Source organism: Catharus ustulatus, chromosome 28 (genome assembly GCF_009819885.2).
Source record: "Catharus ustulatus isolate bCatUst1 chromosome 28, bCatUst1.pri.v2, whole genome shotgun sequence".
Classification (NCBI taxonomy): Eukaryota; Metazoa; Chordata; class Aves; order Passeriformes; family Turdidae; genus Catharus; species Catharus ustulatus.
In genome coordinates this window covers 6,291,552-6,314,806 of record NC_046248.1, presented here as the reverse complement: position 1 = coordinate 6,314,806, position 23,255 = coordinate 6,291,552, and the positions used below count along the sequence as shown (strand labels likewise).

The 23,255-nt window shown below is 54.3% G+C and overlaps 1 protein-coding gene across 1 annotated transcript in view; it reads right to left on the bottom strand.

Annotated features, from left to right (window-relative positions):
• Positions 1 to 21,472, bottom strand: part of CADM1 (cell adhesion molecule 1) — a 141,190-nt gene extending 119,718 nt beyond the window's left edge. Inside the window, exon 1 of the mRNA XM_033081518.1 lies at positions 21,364 to 21,472. Coding sequence (XP_032937409.1) covers positions 21,364 to 21,472 — 109 coding nt within the window. The remainder of the gene's footprint in view (positions 1 to 21,363) is intronic.
• Positions 21,473 to 23,255: the final 1,783 nt, after the last annotated feature.

The following is a 23,255-nucleotide window of genomic DNA, read 5'->3' as shown; positions in this document are numbered from 1 at the left end:
CTGGACATCACAACCCCCTGGACATCACATCCCCCTGGACATCACATCCTCCTGGACACCACATCCCCTGGACATCACATCCCCCAGAGCCCCTGGACATCACATCCCCCTGGACATCACATCCCCCTGGACACCACATCCCCTGGACATCACATCCGCTGGACATCACATCCCCCAGAGTCCCTGGACATCACAACCCCCTGGACATCACATCCCCTCCCTGAAGTGCAGCCACACATGGAGCTGCTGCTGCTGCTGCTGCCAGCTCCAGGGGCAAAGGACAGTTTACAAAAGCCAGTGGACACCAAAAAGTCAACTGAGGAGCAAACAAAAGGGCAGCTGGGGTAAAAGCACAGAAAAATCCATCAGCAGGGCTCAGCTCCTCCTCCCTCCAGCAGGGAGCTGCCTGAGCAGTGCTGCACCATCCCAGCCCTTTGCTGAGCTTTTCCCCTCCAAATTCAGCTTCCTGGCACCCCAGGGTGTGAGATACAACCCAGATAGGGCAAAGCAGGCGCCCCTTCCAAAGGCTGCCACACTTCTGAAAAGGCAATTTAATGCTCGCTTTGTGTTCAAGCTGGGGGAACCAAACAGAGGAGAAGGAACATGTACAGGCATTATCCTGCTGGCCAGCCACCAAAAAGGTAATTAAAAACCTCCCCCCGAACAGGTGGGTCAACAAAACCCAGCATTAAATCCTGGGATTGCCAAGCAAATGTGTGTGAGTCGTCCCAGCAAGTCCCTGGGATGTGGAAGCACATTTCTGTATTTCTGTGCTCTGACACCTGGCCCACAAAGAACTGCCCTGGATCCACTGGGAGCCTCCAGCAGGGACAGGATGGGGCAGGGGAGCACAGCCAGGTGTGCTGGGGATGGGGATGGGGCAGGGGGGGCACAGCCAGGTGTGCTGGGGATGGGGCAGGGGGGGCACAGCCAGATGTGCTGGGGCAGGGGCAGGGGGAGCACAGCCAGGTGTGCTGGGGATGGGACAGGGGAGCACAGCCAGGTGTGCTGGGGATGCTGCACTGCACAGCTCCAGAGCCCCAGGACACTGCACACCTTGGAACTGGGGCAGGAGAGGGGTCACAGAGCCCCCCTGGTCCTGTTTGGGGTCAGAGGATGCTCTCAGCCTCCCTGAGTCATGTTTGGGGTCAGAGGGTGCTCTCAGTCCCCCTGGTCCTGTTTGGGTCCTGTTTGGGTGCTGTTTGGGTTCAGAGGATGCTCTCCGTTCCCCAGGTCCTGTTTGGGTGCCCTTTGGGTGCTGTTTGGGTGCTGTTTGGGGTCAGAGGATGTTCTCAGCCTCCCTAGTCCTGTTTGGGTCCTGTTTGGGGTCAGAGGATGCTCTTAGACCCCTGGATCCTGTTTGGGGTCAGAGGATGCTCTTAGACCCCTGGATCCTGTTTGGGGTCAGAGGATGCTCTCAGTTCCCCAGGTCCTGTTTAGGTCCTGTTTGGGGTCAGAGGATGCTCTCAGTTCCCCAGGTCCTGTTTGGGTCCTGTTTGGGTCCTGTTTGGGATCAGAGGATGCTCTCAGCCCCCCAGGTCCTGTTTGGGTGCCCTTTGGGTGCTGTCTGGGTGCTGTTTGGGGTCAGAGCCCCAAGCCCTGCCGCTGCTGCAGCCCCAGGCTGGTGCCAGGAGGGTTCTGCTCCAGAGCCAGAGGAAAGCAGGAGCCCCAGGGAACAGAAGCCAGCCCAGCCCTGCGGCCCCAGCACAGAGCTCGGTGATTTACAGCGCAGGCAGTGCCATTACAGCGCCCGCCTCGGAAGGAAAAGCTCCATTAAAAGATTGCTTTTAGTATGAAATTTCACCGGAGATACATTTTCTCTTGTCAAGGGCAACAAATTGCCCACGTAATTTCAGCCCTCTGCAGTAAACATCCTAAAAATACAGACTTTTTGCAGCAAATCACATTATCCTGAGCGGGGTGTGCTGGGTTCTGCTCCTCTGGAGCTGGGCTGGCCCCAGCAATCTGCACCTGCCCAAATCCCAGAGCACACACCTCTGCAAGGCAGGTCTGAAGGTAATCTGTGAAACCTGGGGACACAGAAGTGCCAGGACTGAAAAGCACGGGTAAAAGCTGCCAGGAGTGTCACTGGATCCCCTGCAAATGGAGGAGTTTCAAATCTAAATCAGAAGTTATCTAACAGATCCTGTGTCAGAAATGATAATCTCTTTCACACACCCTTCTGTGATCTTGGGTGCTCACACCAGGAGGAATGTGATGGTTTTGGATGCATTTTTAACTGCAGAGGTGTGTTCTGCTCCCAAACAAGACTCAGGGAGGCTGTTCAGATCCTAAAACCGAGTTTGTAGCTGACATTAACCTGCAAGTGCTCTGATAAATTTCTGCCGTTTTCTGAGAGGTCAAATTTGACAAATTTGTCATTAAATCTCCCCTGAAAACAATACACATCCTGATCTCCCCTGTTTCCCCTGGTGCATCTTCTTCACATCAAAAGCAGCAAGGACAGACACACATCCAGCAGCACCTCTCAGGTTTGGGTTTTTATGTGAATATTCACTCATCCATCTGCTAAAGAACCAGGAAAGCTTCCTCCTCCACTTTGGAAGATCATAAAGAATCACATTTAAAGCACAGGGACAGATTCCCAGCAAAGCCACAAAACTTCCTTCAGCAAGGCAAGCACAGACCCTGTCAGCTCTCCCAGGGTGACCCTGCTGTCCTCAAAGGACCTCTGCAAATGTCAAATCATCCATGAGTGGCTTTTCACTGGGGATGAGGCCAACAGCTCAGAAATCCTGTGTGCTCACAAGGATCAGGAATTCTGTCCCTTAGCATGGTTGAGAAATCCTCAATGTTCACATGGAACAGGAATTGTGTCCCTTAGCACAGCTCAGAAATCCTGAATGTTCACCTGGAACAGGAATTCTGTCCCTTAGCACAGCACAGAAATCCTGTGTGCTCACATGGAACAGGAATTGTGTCCCTTGGCACAGCTCAGAAATCCTGTGTGCTCACATGGAACAGGAATTCTATACCTTAGCACAGCTCAGAAATCCTGCAGGAATTCACAAGGTGTAGGAATTCTGTCCCTTAGCACAGCTCAGAAATCCTCAATATTCACATGGAACAGGAATTCTGTCCCTTAGCACAGCTCAGAAATCCTGTGTGTTCACATGGAACAGGAATTCTGTCCCTTAGCACAGCTCAGAAATCCTGTGTGTTCACATGGAACAGGAATTCTGTCCCTTAGCACAGCTCAGAAATCCTCAATGTTCACATGGAACAGGAATTCTGTCCCTTAGCACAGCTCAGAAATCCTGAATATTCACATGGAACAGGATTAGCACAGGGTGAGGACACTCTGCACCCCTCACTGTTTGATATTCCAGCAATACAATAACTTGTGTGGATTCACCCATCCCTGCCCTGAGTGCAGCCAGCAAGCAAAGCTCCCAACAGTCCCAGGCATGAGCCTTATGAAAAATACTGCATAGAAATGCACATACATTAATGCTACAGACCACTGGGTACCTGCCAAAAATGATGGAATACCGCAGAGTTTACTTATTTCTTCTTAATGGCTCCGACATTCCACCTGAAAAATGGGTGCTGGAGCTCCATAATTGGGGATAAAAATTAAGCAAGAGTTGCCATTTGTCAGCAGGCAGGCTGCTGGCACACATCGCTCAGGGATCAGCACAGCACACCTGGGGCTGAGAGCCCAGGGTGCAGCACAGCCAACACCTGCAGCACCCATCCAACACAGCACCAAAGCACCAGAAAAATGTGTTTATTGAGCACTGTGAGGGAGCTGTGCTCTGCTGTCCACTCCCAGCATCACCTGAACACGTTCTCGTCACTGGCTCCTGCCTGACCACGAGTCTTCTCAGCAGGCATCACAACTGGGTCTCAATTTAATGCACTTTGATGGTTTTACTGTGACACAGGATCAGGGATGGCTGGGTAGGAAGGGACCATCCTGTTCCACACTCCCTCACATTCCACTGGACCAGGCTGCTCCAAGCCCTGTCTAATCTGGGTCTTGAACACTTCCAGGGGTGTCCTTCCTCTCACCCCTTTCTCTTGTGGGCAATGGGGCAAAATTTTTAAAGGAGGACAAGCTCCCCCAGGCACCAACATCAGCAATATCCTCAAATCCCCATTGCACAGGGCAGCAGGGATGTTCTCCGTTCAGTGGCTGTGCCCCAACACACATGGGGGAAAATTCTCCTGTACCTTCTTTCCCTCCCTGACATCATGGCAATGCCAGAAAATAAAAATAATATTTTCTTTTTGCTGCCAGGTCGATTCCTGCCCCAAGTCCAGCCTGATATCCCCAGCAGTGATGGGAGCCTTTCATCCCCACTGCTTCCCCCAGCTCCAAGACAGACCTGCCACAAAGGAAGACAGTTTAACACCCTTTAATATGTAAACAAGTTTTCAGGAAACTGGAGCGAACAGGGAGGAAGAAAAGCAGGTTTTATTTACAGATTTCCTGACGCTGTGAAGGCACATTTTCATTTCAGTCCCATCCAAACAGCTCTCCGCTGGGGAGTTCCGCCTTCATCTCCTCATTCACTTCTGTCCGTCCTCTCAAAGGAGCCAGGCAAGGACTGAGATCCTCTCGCTTCTTCCCAGCCACAAAGCAGCCCAAAATAAACACGAGAAGGCTCTGAACCAGTAAATATTCCTAAGTACTTGACACCCAGTTCCCTCTGAGAGCTGCACAGATTGCACATTCACAGAATGCCGGGATTCTTCGCACATTTTCCAGGCCATGTTTCCCAGAATTTACACAGTTTCTTCCAAAATATTGTGCAACATATTACACCACCAGAATATGCAACTGCTTGGCTGGACACACAACACTGGTTCATTTTCTCTTTTTAATCTCTTCCAGGTGATGTTTCCACGTACGACTTTCTCAGCCAAGCCAACAGCACAATAAAACCATTCCCTAAACCCCCTGAAGAGTTCAAACCAACATCCACTCTGCACCGACAGCCAGCCCTAAGAAATTCCTTCTAGGAGAGTACTGGAAGCAAGTCCAATAAGCAGAAAGCCAATTTAATTATTTCAAATTCAACTATCCAAGATCTCCAGCCTCACTGGGGAGAGAGAAAATCACATCTAGGTGTGTGTACACCTATATCTGTGCACACAGAGCTGCATTCCTGCCCTGGCTGTTCACCTGTAACCCCAGCAGCCCAGGTGAGGTGCCAGCCCCGCTGCATCAGCGCTGTTATGACCACAGAGCTATTTTGGTTTTATGCACAGACTTTACTACCACCTTATAAAAGCAGGATTTCCAGAAGGCAAATGGACCGACGTCTCAAAATAGAGTGTTTACATTAACGCTTGGCAAGCAGAGCCTGCACGCAGAGATGAATAGAGATAAGCTATAAAAAACACCGCGGACGCTTCCTTGCTGGAATAGCAGCGTGTAATCCAACTGTGGGTCCTGCTGCCAAGTGTTACACACAGCATCTCTGTGTGTGACAGCTCCAGCCCCGTCCCCACCGCCCCTCTGCCAGCAGCAGCGATTCCGGAACGCTCCGCTGCAGAGCAGCTCGGAGCTGGGGATGCCCAAACTCACTGCCCTTCCATTTGTGCCAGCACTAAAAGATCGGGAAAGGACATAAATGCTGCCTGGGAGGCACGAGGGATGCAGGAATGAGGGCGGAAAAACAAACCTTAGTGCACCTCTCTGCTGTTAATGGAGAACAAACAGGCTCTGCGGATGGAATTACTGCTTGGTAATTAAACGTGTCTGTTTGTTCCACACACAACACAAAGTCACATAAAACAAGCCAACCTGAGCCAGCTCTTCCTGCCTGAACCAGAGCTGGATCACCTTGCAGCAGTGGGCACATCCCACTGAATTTCTGCCCCAAGTGCTGACCCCACCATTTAAAATTTCACATTTCTGAAAACTCTTAACAGCCCTGATTACACTGGATTTCGGTGATTTTAACGCACCAAGTTTTGTTTTTAGAGCTCCTAATATCACCTGACATGCAGAAAGAATCCTTCTTGGATTTTGGTTTGACACAACACAGCAAAGATCCCTAATTCAGTTAATCGCTCATCACATAAACAAAGAAACCTCTTGAGAGCCAGAGAGCAACACGCACATGTATTTGCAATGCATAAGAGGATATTTTTTTTTAATGGTAACAATGCAATCTATTCAGTGTGAAGAGTCTGGGAGGCCAATTAAATACTTTGGGTTCCATAATTATAATTGCAGTAATGAATAAGAAGGAGCATTACAGCTTGCACAATGCAGTTCCTCCTCAAGTCAATGATTCAGTTCTTGTCTGCTTTCAAGTAACCTTTTGTGTCTCTTCATATCAGATCTTGCAGATTACTTTGAGTGGAATAAAAATATCCCCAAATATCCCAGGTAATGAAATACATTTGGCATCCCTTGATTATGCCTACACACAGCCTACAGAAGGGATTATGCACTAAATGGATAACACGCATTTTGATTAATTTTAGACATTAGTGAAAATTCGTGAGGCTCCAGCTACCATCTGAATGCCCCTGGCAAGCCTCTGGTGACAGGGGAAAGCTGAAACTTGATTGCCTGGGGGTTTTTGAGGTTTTCTCCCCCTTTGGAAGAGCTTTTCCTGATCATCCCTCGCCTGGAAAGCAGCTTTGCTAAAGGACTCTGCTCCCTCATTTTCTTCCCACAGCAACTTTTATCCACCATGTGTCTGCAGAGATCAGCCTCGGGAAATTGAGGACTCACTCCCAGGAAAGTTAACCCCAAACTGCTCCATTTCTACTGAGAAAAATAAGAAATAGGTTTTGGTTGGTTGGGTTGAATGGTTTGGGTATTTTGCCAAACACTCCTAGGGCTCTCTCAATCTTGATGCCCACTGTACTTGGCCGTATTTTGAGAATCAATCACCTTAAAAAAATCCCTGAACTCCTGAGCATTTCCACACATATGAGATAGGGGATTTTTCCCATAGCATTATCTCACTTAGCAGAACCTTCCCCATCCTCTCTCACACAAACAAAGCCTGAAGGACAAGGGTTAATGCTGGGCTGCAGCTGCACAGGCACCAACTGCTCCCTTTGACTCCAGAGAATGAAAACTGGGGATTGGAGCAAACCCAGCTTTATGAATTCAAAACTTGAGGCACTGCCTGCAAGACAGCAAAGCAGCATCCTTCATAGATGCACAGAGGAAGGGAAAAGTTAATTTTATTGATGGAAGACCCAAAAAAAGGCAGATCCTAATCTGGGGGAGAGAAAAATCTCCTGCTCTGTACAATAAATGGGAGCTGGAGCAGCAGGGATTTATTACCTGAGGAGACAACAAGCCCAGCTCCTCTCTGGGGTTACAGCAAGGTGCTTTGGGGCTGTCACTGCTCATCAGGAGCTGGGCACAGGGGTCACTCTGCACACCATGGGAATGAGGGAAACCTTGTGAAGCAGCGCCTGCCTGCCCTGCCCACCTGGGCACACCTGCAGCATCCCAGCTTCACTCCTTGGTCTTTCCCACAGAAAATCTGACCCAAGGAGCCAACCCTTGCCTGGCTGAGGATGGCCCAGAGGCCAAAGGGAGCTCCTCAAGATCACTAATTACTCACTCCAGCAGGGCAGCTCTCAGGAGCTGTCACTGGGGCTCACTCAGCCCCACGCTGCCGCAATTAGCGCAGAGCTGGAGCAGGGTCCGAGCCGGTCACGAGCTGACATCTCCTGTTGACTGAATTAGAGCATCTTCTAATGAGGCTGGCTTCACAATCATTTTACATCCATTTGCTCGTGTCAGCATCAATGTATTCAGCATTATCTACCAATTAGTAAACCGGAAAAACATTCTTTAGATAATCTAAAATCTCGCTAAAATATTCAACGTGTCATTCATTTACTACAAACTGCCCTATAAAAACAAATTACTGGAACCAGCTGTCACAAAGCAACAAGTGTCTCAGGACAAAGTTGTTTTTAAACCAAGGGCTTTCCAGGACACGTGTGATGTGCTGGCATTCTGGCTTCTTGTCCAGCAGAACTGGTCACTCACTGTCCCTGTCCCCAGCGAGGGGTGAAGCCACCACAGGCAGTGACACCACCAGGAGATCACTGTCCTGGAGCTCAGGTGACTCTGCATGCCTTGGCAAACACAGGGCAAAACCCTCTGGTTTGGGGTTATTTGGGTTTTTTTTCCTCTTGGTTTTGCAGGTTCAGGAAGGGAGGTTTGGAGGGTGGCTGTTTGTTGTTTTTTTTTTAATCTCTTGAGCGTGGCAGAGCAGTAAATCTTGCATTATGCTCTGAAGACTGTCAGGTTTGAGGTTCATTTTGGTCTCAGATTAGACTCCTGAAGCAATGAATCTTCCATCACAGAGGCCATTACCAACCCAGCTTTCCTTCATTTTGCACTGCTTTATCCCTGATTGTGTTATCAAACTCACCTCCAACCACCTCAGCCGAGAGGGCTCAGCAGATCCACAGGCTTCCCCTGCCCCAGTGGAGGTTCAGGCTGGATATTGGCAAAATTCCTTCCCTTAAAGGCCTGTCCAGGCTGTCTGGAGGGGGTCTCACCACCCCTGCAGGGATCTAAAGCCATGTGGATGTGGCACTTGGGGACACAATTTAGTGCTGGCCTTGGCAGGGCTGGGTTAATGGCTGGACTCGATGATCTTACAGGGCTTTTCTAACCTAAACCATCCTCTGCTTCCAAATTACCATATGCAAATCATGATCATTAAAAGGCATTTATAAAAATCAAGTAAAACAGCCCATGAATATTGAAAAACGTTTAAGTGTTAAGTTAAACGACAATTTTCAAAACACACGAAGGAAATCTGACCGTAACCAAGCAGTCCCATGAAATACCATATCTATCATCAACTTTTTAATTACCAATTGATCAACATGTAGACAGCGTAATAGCTTACAGCTTTTAATTACTGAACTATCAAAATTCCAACCAAAAAAGGAACCTCCAGAGATGAAACTGTAATGCTTGATTATTCACTGCTACATAATGAATGATTTGTTTTTAAACAAGATGTCAAGTTCCTCATGTAATCCATCTGGATGTGTGACTCTGCAAAGCTCACACTGCCCATACTAAGTACTTTGGGGCTCCTCTTCTGCCTTCCCTCCTGACCCCACCAGTCAAGGGTTTTTGGGGATTTTCCCCCCTTGAGGCAAAACAGTCCTGAGCCAAGGGGCTGGCAGAAAATCCCAGTGCCAGAGCTGGCAGTGGATGCAGCTCCCTCCAAAGGGCCAGGCTTTGCCTGGCAGAGCAGAGCTGGTTCCAGTCCTTCCAGACTGGGCTGCCCAAAGCAAGAACACACCTGGGAGGGTGAGCATGGGTGGGATCCCCAAAACAAGAACAGAGGGTGGGCATGGGTGGGCTGCCCAAAGCAAGAACATACCCAGAGGGTGGACATGGCTGGGATCCCCAAAACAAGAGCACACCAAGGAGGGTGGGCACAGTCGGGACGCCAAAGCAAGAACACATCTGGGAGGGTTGGCATGACTGGGATCCCCAAAACAAGAACACACAAGGGAGGGTGGGCATGGTCAGGATCTCCAAAGCAAGAACACACCCAGAGGGTGGACATGGGTGGGATCCCCAAAACAAGAACACACCCAGAGGGTGGGCACAGCTGGGACCCCAAAGAAGAACACATCTGGAAGGATTGGCATGGCTGGGCTGCCCAAAGCAAGAACAGAAGGTGGGCATGGGTGGGCTCCCCAAAACAAGAACACACCCAGAGGGTGGGCATGGCTGGGCTCCCCAAAACAAGAACACACCTGGAAGTGTTGGCATGGGTGGGATCCCCAAAACAAGAACACATCTGGAAGTGTTGGCATGGGTGGGATCCCCAAAACAAAAAGAGCAAACCCAGAGGGTAGGCACGGTCGCGCCGCCTCTCACCCCTGTGCTGGAGCATCTGGATGCAGCTCCCAGGTTCTCTGCGAGGATTTAAGCGTTGGCATTACACACAGGAGTACTTCAGGGTGGGGAGAGGCTTTTATCTCTGCCCTAAATTCAGCACTGAGCTGAACATCACATCCACAAATCCCCTCTGCACGCAGCGCAACCGGCCTCTGCTCCCGCGTTTTATCCTAATAACCGCTCCACCTCGGAGCTCCAAATCACCCCACAAATCTCCCTCTCTGTGGGCAGACACACACAGCACACACGGGTTTTCAGGCCCGTGATCAGGATCGCAGAGCCCTCCACAATCCGTGCCCCCCGGAGAGGATTCTGCCAAATCCAGGCTTTTTGCGTTCAGAGAGGAGACATTTCCCAGAAACACTCGTTTGCAAAGTCAGCCTTCTGAGCAGGGATGTAAAACACCCTGGAAATAAGACTGTTAAACAAGGGTGGCTCAAGCAGAGCCCATTAGTCAATTAAAAATAAAACTACCAGCAGATCACACATTTGCTCCTGCAGCCCAGTGTGGCCATGAGCATCCCCGAGCCCTGGTGTAAAACCCTGCAGATGCTCCCTGTGCTCACCAGCCCCGGGTATCTGCTGACACAACAGCATCTGTTCCCACAGAAACGGGCAACAAGAGCCTTTTATTCTCCCTCCATCCCAGCCTCGGAGCCCCAGCTGCTGCCAGCCAAGCCCGACAAGACTTCCCCCATAAATTCACCCACCCAGCCACATCTGGGCTTTGATTTCCACACGGAAACCACAAGCTCCTTCCTCGCACTTCCCTTGGGAAGCCGCTCGCACGCCGAGCTTGTACAGATTTCCACATAAGAAATTCAGTAATCAGTCCAGGAGCTGTAAGCACTTATGACAACAATATCTATCAACACTTAACCATATTTACAACTAAATCATGTAAATACCAGGCAGCTCTCCTCTGCATGCTGATAATCTGGACAAATGAAGGCTGGAAAAAGCCTCTCCAAGAGGAGAGCAGACAAACAAAACCACGCTGGGTGGGAAACAAGCGGTGATGGCACTCCAAGATCAGTGACAGCACTGAGGACACGGTGGCAGAGCCCCAGGGTCACCCTGCCTGGCACAGCCACCCACAGCACCTGCCTGTGCTGGGCTTTGTGCATTTTCTGTACACACACGCGTGCATTTCGTGTCCACGTCGTAAATACTTCATCCACGGGATCTGTGGGTTTTTCAGAAAAACAGGGACAAGCTGCTTCAACACCTACCCAGAGCTCTTCCCTCTCCATCTGCCTTTGAAATCCTTATAAATCCTAGGAGCCAATTCAAAATTAAAAGATCCCAATTTCAGAGAGGCTTTTCTGTCCCCCTCCCTCCCTCCCCGAAGATAGACCATTTTATTACACCCATTAAACTGACAAAAATGACTTTTCAGCTGCTTCACTGAAATGCCGCTTCTACAGCAGTTTAGGCAAACACTTTCCCAGACCTTTATAAAGGAAAAGTGATTCCGTATGTAATTGGATTTTTTGGCACAACAGAAATACCAAGTTATTAAAACTCTCACATGGCTTTGGATTGTGTCTTTAATGGACGCCAGCATCCTCAAGTGCTACTGAGACATTTTACATGAAGCAACAAGGAGCTGCATTTCCAAAGGTTTCCCAGAGGATTCAGGGACAGATTTGCTCTTTGGGCAATGAAATCCAGGAGGAGAAGGGAATGATCCCAGCACTTTGCTCCTTGTCCGTGCACAGCCACCAACATCCACATTAACTCCAGCACAAAATCCCCCATCCCTCAGGACACCCACTGGATTGGCCACTCCACTGGGAAGCTGCAAATGACCAGGCTGAAAATAGCTTATTAATCCTCATTTATTTCCTGCAGGATCCTTTCAGCCACTCCCCCCCCTTGGACAGGATTTTTACACTCCCACAGACCCCATCATCCACAGAGAACTATTTTCATTTCCTCATCCTGCCTTGTCCAAAGAAATCGGATTTAGAGGGGAAGGAGAGGAAGAAACAGTGACTTGTGGATACAACAGGTTGTCCACAAGATATTTATTCTCGCAGGAACTGAAAAAGAATCATTCTGCAGGAAACACAGAAATCCCATTTAATGGGAGTCTTGCTAAACCTCTCCTTTCCAAAATAGGAAGGAGATCAATAGATCCAGCCAACCTCAACACCAAACAGAGCATCCCAAACCCGACAGCTGGGCCTTCCTGAGCCGCATTCCACACACACCACGTCGTGTTAACAGGAAAATTTTGGATCCCATTTGCTCATGAGAGCCTGGAGGAGCGAGTCATCCTTCAGCTGTGCATCCAAAACTGTCCCAGAGTGATTTAGGAGCCACAGCAGTGGGTTTGTTATAAACCCTCTGTTTACAGGGCTCCACGGATTCCTACAGAGCAGTAAGTGATTTGCCTCCACATATTCCCTTTTTCCCAATCTCGGAGTGTCTCCCCTCTCCCTGATGTCTGAAGGGAGCACTGTTAATCTCCCGTCTATCCCACTTTAATCTCCACCCTTCCAGGGAGAGGAGTGACTCTGCAGCTCGTGCTGAGGAAGCAATACCTGGCAGTTATGGATTCAGGGAGTTGATTAAACCTGCACCTTCTGTTAAAGATTCTCCGGAACGATTAAGGGTGTAAGACCTTTAAATCGAAGGAAAAGCTGTTTGTGTGGACAGAGCTCAGCAACCTCAGCGTGGGACTCGCTTTCGGTGGCTCTGCCTACCCGGGGATGAGTAATGTCTCCTTCAGAGCCACCCACGGACCAGGAGCTGGGGAAAACTGCTCTGTGACTGTGGCAGGGCAGGAAAAGCCATTGTGCATCGTGACCCTGCAGACACAGCCTCTGAGTGATGCAAGTCTTCATCCCAAGCAGTCTGTAAAATCACGGCAAACCAAGGGCAGGAGAGTGCCAAAGGGGAAATCACGCTCACATTTTATGCACCAAGAGAAATGTTCCTGCATCCGCCCCCCAACAGCGACTGTGGACAAGCAGCAGGAGCGGGTTCCACAGTGCTGCTGCATCCCAGGGACAGGGGTGTCCCAGGGCTCTGTTCCACAGAGATGTGCTCTGTTCCTGCCCTGCAGGACAGCAATGCCCCAGGCACACCTGGGCAACCTCCTCCAGACTGCACAGAGACCACGAGGGTGGCACAGGATGGACCTGGGGACCCAGAGCTGCTGTCACACCGACACCAAGGCCACTCCTCCCAGGACAGGCAGGGTTGTGGCTCTGTTTGTCCCTGCTGTGCCCACCCTGGAAGAGCTGCTGGCTCTGAGGATCCCTAACAAGCCCAGCGAGCCCCAGCAGCTCTGGCTGACAAAGCCACGGCACGGTGACAAGTGCCCAGGGCTGTGATGGGTGTCACATCTGCCCCAGGCTGCCAGCAGGACAGGACAACAGGGATGGCATCGCTCAGATCTCAGCATCCCTCAGAGAGCCGGGCAGAGATCTGGGCACGGAGCTCCTCAAGAGCACAGCGTGCTTGCTGCTTAACAAAGCCTGGGAGTGCATGGCAAGGCCTGGCTCAAACAGCTAAAACAGCGCCTAATCCCACACAGAGTGGGGAAAACAGGAGGGACAGCCCTTGGGAGCTTCCACCAAGCTTCCAACATCATGTCTGCATTAGCTCAGGCAAATGAAGACGTCAAAGAGGCAATGGGAGCACAGACAAACAGCTCCAGTGTTTTCAAGTAAAATGATTTAGGATGAGAATGCAAAACAAACTCAGCCACAGCAACAGCTCTCTAAATGTGGGTATTTCAGGTTTTCATTACTATGAAACCAGTTAGGATTAGCTGAACAACCTCACAACAGGGTTTCTGTGACCACAGGCACTGCAGCAGTGCAGGTGGGTGGATGGATGGATGGATGGATGGATGGATGGATGGATGATGGATGGATGGATGGATGGATGGATGGATGGATGGATGGATGGATGGATGATGGATGGATGGATGGATGGATGAATGGATGGACAGATGCCCACTTGCACTCAGCCAGCACAGAGAAGCCTTTGCTGAGCCAGCAGCTCTCCCCCCTGGTTTGACCCAGCAGTATTTCCACACACAAAGGGCAGCTTGCCCACAGTTATCCTGTGTCACACCAGGGCAGCGAGGTGGGAATGGCTTTGGAGAAAGTCACCGTGCTTCTCCAAGGTCAGGGATGTACTGGCATCACAGAGCAGCAGCACTGTGACAGAGGCACGAAGTGAGAGCACTCTCTCTGCAGAATTAGGGACAGATGTGCCTCTGCTTGGCTACAAAACCAGGGCCATGGGGGCACAGGGAGCCTTTATTTCTGTGTGTTAGCCCAGAGGCTACGCAGGAAGTTCCCTTTCCAGCCCAATTCTCACAGAGCCCGACTTTGCTGCAACCCCAGCTCCAAAGCTGAACACGAGTAATGTTGAAAGTGCTCTGCCAGGGAAGCTGCCAGGCAGCCTCATTTAAAAACAGGGAAGCAGCAACAAGCAGTTCCTCATGCTTGATCCGATTACTCTGATCTCTCTTTTGACGCTGCAGACTCAGACTCGTATTTCTATTGCTGCACGGGGGGAGGAGGGAGGGAGGGAGGGAATGTCACTTTGCTGCTTCATATTTCTCTCTTCCTGTCACACTCTGGAGAGGGGATATAGACTGCAGGAGCTGGATGGTCTGGGGTGCCACACCTCACAGAGGAGGGGTCACACAGGTCCTCAGCACCCCACTGGGCTCCCATCCACAGCACTACGCTCCCAGAACAGCCCTGCTGGAGCTTGGCCTCGTGCTGTCCATGAAAAATTCATCTCTGTAAACAGCATTACTGCTCTAACTAAAAGGTGGTTTCTATCCCAGATGTTGAGGTCAGAGAACCACCACATCTGGGATTAGCCCCCTGGTGCATCTCTGGGAAGGGAAGGCTCCCACTGCAGAGCCCTGCTGACAGCGTGGGGAATGCAAGGACATTCCTGTCCTGGAAGCAGACCTTGGGGGAGATCATAAATCAGGCTCAGGCACTCACTAACTGCTAAAAGAGGACACCACGAGACCTGAGCAGTTTATTCCAGACGTAACCTGAGCCCTGGGGTTTATACAACCAACTCTTCAAGTCTGAGCACAGCCTGAGGAGGCAGTGTGACCCTGTGGGCAGCCTTGGCTCTGATGGCTCACGGGCATCTCCTGATCTCCATCCCCTGCCACTGCTCAGGGCTCCACAAAATGGGACATTTCCTAGGGAAGCTCCAGCCAGGAGTGCAACTGCTCAGGGTAAACTTCACAGCTGGCATTGGCAGAGGAGGAGAGTTTCCAACACAGCCTTTTCCCAGTGCCAAATGCACACCTGGGCTTTAAAAAATACTGGCAGTCGTTTACTGTAAAGAGACGATTCCCCCTCACTGCTGGCACCTGGCTGAGCTGCCACTGAGAGGGGAGGGGACCTGGGCTGTGTCCAGGGCAGGACCCCCAAACACAGGCAGGACCAAGGCAAAGCCACCATGGACCTGCCACAAGGCAGAACCTGTGTGTGAGTCTCAGCAAACCAACAAGAGCTGCCAGCACTTCCAGGGACAAAAAAAAACAACCTTAAAAAAGCAAAACTAAAGACATTTTCCAGTTAAGCTACAGCCCACAAAAGTTTTATATCTCTGAGCGAAGAGATGTGCCTAAGTATCTCTTTGATCCTTCAGACTGGAACTTAATGGGGTATCAAATATTCTCCAGATTCACCTTGAGAATTTGGTAAGGGCAGAGTCTTTGTAACGCTCAAGTTTTCAAACCACAGAAGAACACAGAAATGAAAACCACACCACAGGGTAAAAATAGCCAGCCCAACCCTACAGAGGGACATTGTTGGTCTAAAATAACCAGGAGTGGAGGGCAGCAGATGTCCCTGGTACAGCCCAGCCAAGTGTTTCCAATGCAATCAGCCACCAGGCACACACTGTGGGTGTGCTGTGGGCTCAGCAAGGGCTCCAAAACACCCCCAGAACCAAATCTCCCTGGGGATTTGTATTCCTTGCTGGAATTTGGAACGGGTGAAAAAGACTGACACGAAACTCAGGCTTCCAGAGCCTCGTCCAGCAGCGTGCAGTGGTTTGTGGGGCTCCCCAACACCTAACTCAGCAAAGATGTGAGAGCCCGATGTGCAGCGCAGCAGGAAAAGCCAGAGGTTCAACAGGTAACGAGGACACCGGGAAGAATGAAAACTGTTTTCACAGCAGAAGAGGCCAGCAGCAGGCGGGTGGTGGTCACACATGGGCAGGGCCATCACAGGAGCCGCCTGCAGCCACAGCAGCACAGCTGGGGCTCACCCTGCCCTCGCAAATTAAAACCTGGAGTAACTAAATCCAGCTCGTGGCTGAAGCAAAGGCCAGCTCCTCTCGGCCGACAGCTCGCTGTGTTCCAATTACCAGAGCTGAGACACAGCCCCGTGGTGTTTCCCTTCCAGCTCGCCGGCCACACGTCCAAACCCACCCTGCTCCCCAGCACGCTGCCCTGGAGCGCCCAGCCCACGCTGGGCGACCTTCAAAGCTTCTGTGGTGGAGCTCCCCAGGAACCGCAGCAGCAGCTGCTCTCTGCAGCCTGCAATTACACCCCGGGAAAGAGCCTGATTTATGGAGCTTAAACAAGTACATACCACTCCTAATTACAACATTCCACCTAGGGTCTCTCCTTCTCGGCAGGATTCCACACTGTCCCTTTATTTTGCACCGGTGGGTTTGCACCTCACAATGCCCCCCGGAGGAATGAGCACAACTTTTTTTTTTTTTTAACATGCAGCATCCAATTTCTCAGTAGACACTGGCTGCGTGTCCAGCTTTGCTTGTGCTCTCAAAGCACTGTGTCAGGCATTCACTGCCTGGCTCAGCTCCAGGGAAGGCTGCAGCCTCACGCTCCGCTCCTGGAGCCTGCTCAGATCGGGAGCTGCAGACAGCAGCTGAAATGTTGGGATCCAGGAGGGAGCCCTGCTTTCCTGACTGAAGAACCACCAAGTGCTACCACAACCCAGAAGAGGGAACAGGTTGTCAAAACCCCTATACAAAGTCTGACCATAATCCCTATAAAAACAGCCATTCGAGAGAAACCTCCAGAAAACTCTGCCTACATGCAGGAAGGCGGGTTTGCCTTTCATAAGCAAATGTGTTCTGGGGAGTGCTTGGATGGTCCATGCAAGCAGAGGGTGTATCCAGGCTGGAACACAGGTTTCACTCCGGGTGGCCTCAGGCAGACGCAGGGTTAAGGAGCTGACCCATTTTCCACCCAGCAATAGGGCAGAGAGCTGACCCATGGCACGGACACGATGGCACGGCCACGGCCCCACCGGCGCTGGCAGGGCCGGGGGAAGGCTGGCCAAGCACCGGGCTGCCGGAGCCAGCGCTGTTTGATTACAAAGCCTCCTTTATTTACACACCAGGAGAGACAGCACAAGGCAAACAAAGGCGACGGCAGCGCAGCATCAGCACAACGGCCGCTGATACGGCCGGGGGTCCCCGGGGCAGTGAGTGCTCCTCCAGCCTGCTGCACTGCGGCCACCTCTGCACCAGCAGCGGCACCTGTGCAGGGGGATCCTGGCAGTGCCCATCCTGGCAGTGCCCATCCTTGGGACATCCACCTGGCAGTGCCCATCCTGGCAGTGTCCATCCAGCAGTGTCCATCCAGCAGTGTCCATCCTTGGGACACCCAGCCAGCAGTGCCCATCCTGGCAGTGTCCATCCTGGCAATGTCCATCCAGCAGTGCCCATCCTGGCAGTGTCCATCCCGCAGTGCCCATCCTGGCAGCGTCCATCCTGGCAGGGACGCCCATCCGGCAGTGCCCATCCTGGCAATGTCCATCCAGCAGTGCCCATCCAGCAGTGCCCAAGCTTGGAATGTCCATCCTGGCAGTGTCCATCTTGCAGCGTCCATCCTGACAGTGTCCATCCTTGGGACGCCCATCTGGCAGTGTCCATCTGGCAGTGCCCATCCTTGGGACGTCCATCCTGGCAATGTCCATCCCAGCAGTGTCCATCGCAGTAGTGCCCATCTCAGTAGATCCATCCCAGCAGCGCCTATCCTGGGGACACCCATCCTGCAGTGACCATCTTGACAGTGCCCATCCTTGGGGACATCCATCCTGACAGTGTCCATCCCAGCACTGCCCATCCTGGGGATGTCCATCCCAACAGTGTCCACCCTGCAGCAGGTGCTGTCAGCTGCCCCCTCCTCAGCGCAGAGCAGAGCAATCTCCTCGCCTTCCCATCCTCAGGAGCCTCCTTGGCAGTGGTTCCAAACCAGATTGTCGTGCTCATAAACCTGGGCTCGACTGCCTACTCGCAAGACAAATGAGCCCGAGCTGCAGCCCAGATGGATCACTTTATTCCCCAGCCCCTTCCCCGCCGGCATTTGCGGCGCATGCAGAACGCCGCGCGTGTTGCTTGAAGGCCAGGGACGAGCAGCCTCGCCTCGCTTGCATACAAAGGCTCCTTGGAAACTCACTCTGTGTTTACAAAGGAGCCTGGCTGAGCGCAGCCGTGCTGGGAACGCTCGCTGCCTTCACGGGGGGTTCTCCCAGGTCGGTTTGGTGTCGGCACACACGGAGGGTACGGCCACAACCAGCCCTGGCCATTCCCTCGCAGCTCCATCCCAGCGCCGTCTGCAAACACCTCCTGTGGCTTCTGCTGGAAAGTTGTTCCCGTTGTTCTCCCTGAAGTGCCAGTGCAGACAGACTCTGAGCTCCTGACAGCTCTCTGCAGCCTGGCCCTGTGCACAGGGGCATCGGGAGCTCCGGTAACTGCAGAGCACGGCGAGCAGCTGGGGAGCAACCACAGAAACGCACGGATCCACCCCATCGATCACACACGCTCATCCCAGGCTGCCGGCTCAGCTCACACCGGTCTCACCGCTGCCTATTGCTGCTCAACAGCCTCTGAACGAGGCAGCAGAAGCCCCAGCCTCGCTGCTCATCACGGGCTGCCAGCACGGCGGTGACAGCGCTGGCACCGCTGTGCCTCGGGTGGCAACCGTGCGGGAGACACGACAGCGCTCTGCTCCGCGCTGACGCCGCTGCCGCACGCCAGCTCTCCCTTTGCACAACACTGAAGCTAACACTGTCACCCTGGAAAAGGGGGAGAATCGGGGGAATACGGGAAAAAACATCCTCAACTGTAAGGAAATTTTGCCGAAACGCAGACAGTGATTTTATCCTGTGATTCACAACACAGCTCTGCAACCACAAAATATCTGTCTTACCACAAGCTCGGCTCACGCTGCGCGGTGTTTCTCACCCCGGCGCACGGGTCAGGCACAGCCACTGCAGCCAGCATCCAGCCCTGCTTTTGTTTCCCTTCAGCAGCTCTGCGATCCCAAATCACAGTTCCACGCTCCGGCTGGGCAGCGGTGAACAGCCTGAGCCTGCCAGGGGATCACTCTGGGCTCCCGTTAAAAGCTGCTCTTAGAGAATTCGAGGTGAGCAAGACAGCAAAACAAAGGATGAACGCGGCCGGGCTCGTATTTCCAACCTGGGCGTCTCTCAGTACCACGGTTCCCAGGTGACACCGGCGGGAGACGCAGCAGGCAGAGAAAAGCACCAAACACACAAACAGCGCCTTGTGACGAGACATCTGAGAGGCGACAACACAGGAGCCCGGGGCGCGGGGGAGCGGAGTGGAGAGGAGCGGAGAGGTTCGGAGCCTTTCCCCGGAGCGGAGAGGTTCGGAGCCTTTCCCCGCTCGCAGCGCACTGAGCCCCCGCGCTGGCTCCGTCCCTTCGCTCCGGCTCCCGGGCACGGGGTTGCGCAGTGCCGGGATCGGGGCAGCGCTGGGATCGGGCACAGCTCGGATCGGGCACAGCCCGGATCGGGGCACAGCCGGGATCGGGCACAGCCCGGATCGGGCACAGCTCAGATCGGGCACAGCCCGGATCGGGCACAGCCCCTTCGGGAAGCGCAGCCCGGACCGGGCACAGCTCAGATCGGGCACAGCCCGGACCAGGCATAGCTCAGATCGGGGCACAGCCGGGATCGGGGCACAGCTCGGATCGGGGCACAGCTCGGATCGGGCACAGCCCCTTCGGAAAGCGCAGCTCGGATCGGGCACAGCCCGGATCAGGCACAGCCCGGATTTGGCACAGCCCGGATCGGGCACAGCTCGGATCGGGCACAGCCCGGATCAGGCACAGCCCGGATTTGGCACAGCCCGGATCGGGCACAGCTCGGATCGGGCACAGCCCCTTCGGGAAGCGCAGCCCGGACCGGGCACAGCTCAGATCGGGGCACAGCTCGGATCGGGGCACAGCTCGGATCGGGCACAGCTCGGATCAGGCACAGCTCGGATCAGGCACAGCCGGGATCGGGCACAGCTCGGATCGGGCACAGCTCGGATCGGGCACAGCCCCTTCGGGAAGCGCACCCCGTGCCGGAGCCGGCGGGAGGCACCGGCCCCGTTCGCAGGGGAGAACAAGCTGAAAACGACCCCTGCGCTCTCCCCCCACCATCACCCCACCAAAAAGAAGAGCGGGGAAGGCATGGACATGTACACAGGCTGTGAATAAAGCTCTTTGTTCGCCGGGCTGGCGGCCCCTTCGTCCCCCCTTTCCTACGAGCGGGATTCAACAGATCGCTCAATGGCCTCTTGTTCTTCCCAAACATCCCGGACACAACACCCGCTGCTGCGGCCCCGAGCCGCCCCACGGACATACCGGAACCGCGACCGGCGTTAACGGGGGATGCTGAACCGAAGCGCTCCGACACGAGCGCGGGTCGCTGCTGCGGCTCCCGGGCTCGGTGGGGAGCGATGCCAGCCCGGGTGCGGGGCTCGCCCAACGCACCGGGGACACCGCACCCCGAGGGTGCCGCGGAGGGCACCCAACCGGCCCCGCTCGGGGACCCTCGTTAGCATCATTTAACCAGCGCCCGCTCCAGCCGCAGCGCCCGAGCCCGGCGATCGCCCCGAGCGCGCCCGGCTGGGCGGGGGGCGCGGCTGCGGCAGGGGCACCGGGGGAGAGAGGAGAGGAGAAGAGAGGAAGGAACGGGCGGAGAGGGAAGGGAGGAACCGGGAGAGAGAGAGGAAGAGGGAGAGCGAAGCGTCGCGCAAGTTCCACTCAGATTCCAACAGGTTCCCCGCTCCCGCAGGGGTGCAGCATCCCCGCGCCGCCGCAAACACCGGGGGGGGGGAAGCGGAGATGGGGGGGATAAAGGGGGCGCGCAAAGCAATTAGTTTTTAATTGCGGGGCCGCCGATGACCCCCCGGGCAGCGGGAGAAGCCGCTTCCATGGAAACCGGCAGCGGCTGCCCGCACCGCGCCGCCACGCGCGGCTGAGCCCGCCCGCCGCTCCCGCCGCCGGGGGCGCTTCCCGGGACCACCGCCCGCTCCCAGCACGGCCCGGAGCGATGCAGCGCGGGCGGGCTCGCCCCGGACCGCGCCGCAACCGGCGGTACCCGAGCGCCTCCGCCATCCCCGAGCGCGATCCAACCCCCCCCCGTCCCCGCGCCGCCCGCCCCGGTACCGGCCGTGCGCGGGGACCGCGTCGCTCGTACCTCGGGGGATGATGGCGGCGGCGGACAGGAGCAGCAGCAGGAGCGGGAGGAGCCCCGGGGCGCCGCCGCCGCTGCCCGCGGGGCCGCTGGGCTGGGCGCGACCCGCCATCGCCGGCACCTGCCTCGCTCTGCCGCCGCCGCGCGCCGCCCGCGGGAGATGGCGCGTCACGGGGCGGGGACACGCGACACGCCCCGCGCCCGCCCCGCGCGCACCGAGCGCCGGGCCCGACCCCCGGGGCCGCGCCGAGCCGGGGCAGCGCCCGAGCAGAGCCGCGCCTCGCACCGCGCCCCCCTGCCCCGGGCCGTGCGCGCCCTCCGGAGCATCCTCCTCCCGCGCTGGGTACCAGCCCAGCATCCCTCCCTCCTTCCTTCCTTCCTCCCTTCATCCCGCGGTGCGGCCCCGCCAGCGCGCTCCGGCCCGCGGGCATCCCCTCCGCATCCCCGCCATCAGCAGCGTGTGTTTGTGCCCGCTCTCTGTCCCCTGCGCTGTGTCCCCTCGCCCCACCACACCGGTGCCGGTTCCCCGGTGCCGGTTCCCGGTGCCGGTTCCCCGCGCCGCTGGAGGCGGTGTTGAGCCTTGGCGGCTCCGGGGGAGCGGAGAGAGGCCGGAGCCCACGAGCCCCCCGGCGGCGGCCGGGCTGGGTGAGCGCAGCCCGGCAACCAGCCCGCCTTGGCTGCGGATTTCTCACCCACGCAATGCATTCAAACGGAGCAAATGAAGAAGAAAAGCCCCGGAGTTGCCCCCCTGCCGCTCCCCCGAGCGCTCAGCTGTGCCGGAACACGCGGCAAAAGGAGCGGCCGCGGTCACCGGGGGATTCGTCCCGCCCGGGAAGGGTCCGAGCTCTTCCCCCACCCACGGCACCAGGAATAGAGCCGGAGAATCGCTGACAATGGCACCGTGAGAGCGTTAATGGAGCAAATGCAGAGCATGTCAAATATTCCCAACCTTATTAATTAGGTTATTCCAAGTTAACCTGAGGCAGGTGAATTGTCAGTTCGACTTTATCATCCCAGATTCTGCCAAGCTTGAGGTTAAAACCGCCCAGGGCAAGCACTGAGTCACACTGTGGGGCTGGAGAGAGCTTTCACCCTTTGAAATGTGAAACCAAGCTGGTTTCACACACAAGAAAGCCAAAAATGCTGCTGCCTGTGACTTTGTTTGGGGCACCATCCCTCCCTGTATCCCCACCTCCCCACGCCACTCTGTCTCCCATGAGGACAAGCCTCTCTGCTCCATAGCCACACCAAACATCTGTTTCCTGCTCAACAAGCAGAATTTTGGACCACCACAACATCACGATTCCATAACAAGTGATGAAGCGCTTGTCTTATGCTGGGACCCCAAATTCCCTCCTCTCCAGGAGGACTCCAGCCCCACTGAAGGCAGCAGAGCATCTCCACGGGCTGCTGTGCCATCCCATCCCATCCCAGGCACCCCGTGTGCCTGTCCCTCATCACACAGTGCAGCCCCCCTGCACCACATCAACCCTGCGACCGCTGCGGCTCAGCATCAATTGAGAGACAACCCGTATTAACTAAACAGGTTTATAATAATTCAAATATTCTGAGGGTGAGGACAATGAGTAGTAGGAAATACAATTTGCATAATAAATATCAATATCACAACAGCTAAAGCAAACCATGACAAATTATCTGCTGGTAAATGGCCGGGAGATTATAGAATGCAAATTGCAAATGCTGAACTCTAGGAAATGACTTTCCTGACCTGCCACGTCTCGTGCAGCAGACGGAGAGGGACTGGGGATGGACTCAAACTGGCGATGTTCCTGCTGGAGACGTCTTAGTGCCTTCCATTATGCATCAACTTTAATTTCAAGAGGAAAGCGATTTCCTCTGTCCTGGAAGCTTAGCCTCAGATTATTTGTCACAGA